Raw genomic sequence first — 3,089 nt, 5'->3', positions numbered from 1 at the left:
AGGCCGGGGTGGTGGGGCGGTGGGGGTATAGGGGTGGGCTGTGGACCCGACCCCTGGCCTCACACCTTCTCCCTGCCAGGCTCCCGCTTCGAAGAGGAGGAGCTGCAGCGGCTGAGGCTGGTGGACAGCATCAAGAACTACCGCGCCCGGGCGGTGAGTGTGACCCACGCTCTGGCTCAGTGGTGCCCAGATACCTGGGTCACACAGGGGCAGCTGTGAACCCCTAGCGGGACCCCAGTGGGGATTTTCACCAAGATCTGTCAGCAGGAACCTCTATTGCCGCCCCAGGTTCCAGAACTATCCCTGGCCCACAGGGAACCATTCCCTCTTACGTGGCTTTCCAAGGGAGTGACATGGCCTCAGCCTGTCGTGCCTGCGCCTCTTGACTCCCTCTGGGCACCCTGTATTGTGCCTGTGGAAGGGTTGCACAGGAGCAAGGAAAGACCTGCTTGGCGAGGCTGCCAGACAGCTAGTGTCAGGAAAAGAGCTGGAGAGAGTCATGGTCAAGAGCGCAGGTCTCAGAGCCAAATGGACTGGGTTGACGAGCTCTGACTTTTCCCAGCTTTGTGGCCTTGGGCAGGTTACCTGCCCTCTCGGGGTCTCCCTTTCTAATTGCAAAGTGCAGATAATGAGAGGACTCTCCTCGGACAGTGGGGAAGACGGGGGCAGGCTCGCAGCGAGCCCACCACGGGGTGAGGGTGGGATCGGGCTGGGGCTGGTGGGCAGAGGACTTGGTGCTCCCTCCGCAGACCATCTTTGAGATCAATGCCTCCAGCCAGGACCTGAGCAGCCAGGTGATGCGTGCCAAGCGGCAGAAGGACCACAAGGCCATTGCCCGCTTCCAGCAGGGGAGGCAAGAGCGGCAGGAGGGCCTGGTGGGCCCAGCTGGTCCAGCCCCTGGTCTCCCAGCACCGCAGGAGGAGCGACCCGAGAAGGAAGAGGAGGGCGACACAGCAGAGAGCGTGGAGGTACAGGCCCCACCCTGGGGACCCCGGACCCTGGACGTGGGTTGGGGAAGGGGTGGCTTAAGTCCTGGCAATCTGTAGGGCTGTCCTCAGGGTTTTGAGCAGTGGTTGGTGGATGGATGCAGTGACACAGAACCTCAGCGTCCCTGTCTGTGGAATGGGGATATAGTATCCATCCACTGTCCCCATCTAAAACCCCGGGCCAGATACATCTCGGTACTTGGGGCTTTTAGCGTGCGGAGCTGCGTCTGACGTGGGCTGGGGAGTGTTGCTGGCCATCAAGTACCTCAGGGGTTCTGCAGCAAGATGTGTGAGTCTCCACACTGAGGCGCTGGGCACAGGCTAGCTGGCCTTCTATTGGCTGAGGCGGGCCACCGAGGAATTTTGGGAAAGTTCATTTCTGTCACAGCTGAGTGGCTGTGGTTCCTGTCTCGCTGGCCTGCTGTGCAGATGCTGTGCCAGTGTGTGAAGTCCCACGGGCACCTGATGGTGTCAGCTGTGTCACTGTCAGTCCCCTCCCTGAGGTTCGGGGCAGGAGGGGAGGGGTAGAGGAGGTACTGTGGGCAGCAGCCCAGGCATGATGTGGATGGTGACAGAGCCTGGGTCTTTGTGCAGGAGGCAGGGCTGGAAGGCTGTGAAGTGTCCTGTACACCTGGGGGACATGTCCTGGGCTTGTATGTCCACCAGTATGTTTCTCCCTCGGGTTTCATTAGTTGAAAAGCTCCATGTGGTACAGAGCAGGCCAGGCCATGAGGGACAGGGCTGTGCCTCAGTCACACAGCCGGGGGGACCGAGCTGGGCTGGGAATATGGATTTCCCCCGGGGGTCAGCCACCTACCCCCCCACCTGCCTCTGCTAGTCCTGAGGCAGATGTTGTGCTGCGTGTGCAGATGGGGAAACTGAGGGTCCCACAGGAGACCCGTCACTCAGCTAGTAAATGGCAACGCCTGACCCCTCACTGGCTGGGCTGGTAGCTGGGAAGGCCGAGTGGGCTCCCCGGAGGCCACAGGCGTGACACTGGGCCTTGGTCTGCAGGACATCTTCACAGAGGTTGTGGGCCAGAAGCGGCAGCAGCCAGGACCTGACAGGGGAGCCAAGAAGCGGAGGTTGGAGGCCCGGCAGCGGGACCAGGAGTTCTACGTCCCCTACCGGCCCAAGGACTTTGACAGCGAGCGGGGGTGAGTGACCTGCTAGGGCAGGCAGGCAGGGCCCGCTGGGTCGGGCAGGCAGGGCCCGCTGGGCCACCGTCTACCTGATTGTGTTTCCCCACCCTCTGCAGGTTGAGCGTCAGCGGGGACAGGGGAGCCTTTGAGCAGCAGGTGGCCGGTGCTGTCCTGGACCTGATGGGGGACGAAGCCCAGAACCTGACCAGGGGCCGGCAGCAGCTCAAGTGGTAAGTCAGCACGCCCCTCATGCCCCACTTCTTGCCGCCTGGCCGTACCCAGCAGGCGGGTGCTCCCATGTCCTGGCTCCAATTTAATCCTGCACAGCTCAAATTATGACCCTGTGTGTCCCCCATGTGGCCACTCACAAAAGGGTGATGGCCCTTGGCTCTCCTATCCCCTTGATTGATCACACATGACAGAGAGCTTGACCACATCTGTCCTTTTTGCTGGCAGGCCTTTCTAGGCAGGGCTCATGACCCATTTTGCTCATGAGGACTGTGGAGTCCAGAGAAATTACGTGACTTAGTGCAGGGTCACAGAGCCAGGAAGTGACAGGATTGGAAACCCTCGAGGAGCCCTCATCCCTGACCCAGGCCCTCTGAGCCCCACGTAGCCCTTTTGAGACCTGGGCAGCCAGGGAAAGATGAAGAGGAGTAGGGAATGAACCTTTCTGACCACCAAGTGCATGCCAGACATAGCTGCGCTGCTTTTCTTTAATGCTCCGACCACCCGATGAGAGGGTTAGATGAAGAGACACACCCCTAGCGGAGCCGGGCGCTCCAAGCCACCTCCCTCCAACTCCCTCCCTCTCCCACAGGGACCGGAAGAAGAAGCGGTTTGTGGGACACTCGGGCCAGGAGGACAAGAAGAAGATCAAGACGGAGAGCGGCCGCTACATCAGCAGCTCCTACAAGCGGGACCTGTATCCCGAGGGGCGGGGCCTGGGGCGGGGCCTAGA

The 3,089-nt window shown here is 61.1% G+C and overlaps 1 protein-coding gene across 1 annotated transcript in view; it reads left to right on the top strand.

The window, feature by feature from the left end:
* Positions 1-3,089, top strand: part of DDX54 (DEAD-box helicase 54) — a 27,766-nt gene that overhangs the window by 21,487 nt on the left and 3,190 nt on the right. Inside the window, exons 16-20 of the mRNA XM_021717526.1 lie at positions 80-153; positions 750-968; positions 2,001-2,143; positions 2,245-2,358; positions 2,949-3,053. Of these exons, the coding sequence (XP_021573201.1) occupies positions 80-153; positions 750-968; positions 2,001-2,143; positions 2,245-2,358; positions 2,949-3,053 (655 nt within the window). The remainder of the gene's footprint in view (positions 1-79; positions 154-749; positions 969-2,000; positions 2,144-2,244; positions 2,359-2,948; positions 3,054-3,089) is intronic.

Source organism: Carlito syrichta, unplaced genomic scaffold (genome assembly GCF_000164805.1).
Source record: "Carlito syrichta isolate Samal-C Ts95f unplaced genomic scaffold, Tarsius_syrichta-2.0.1 Scaffold309836, whole genome shotgun sequence".
NCBI classification, from domain to species: domain Eukaryota; kingdom Metazoa; phylum Chordata; class Mammalia; order Primates; family Tarsiidae; genus Carlito; species Carlito syrichta.
Note: the sequence above shows the minus strand (reverse complement) of the source record. Positions and strands in the feature narration are given on the sequence as shown.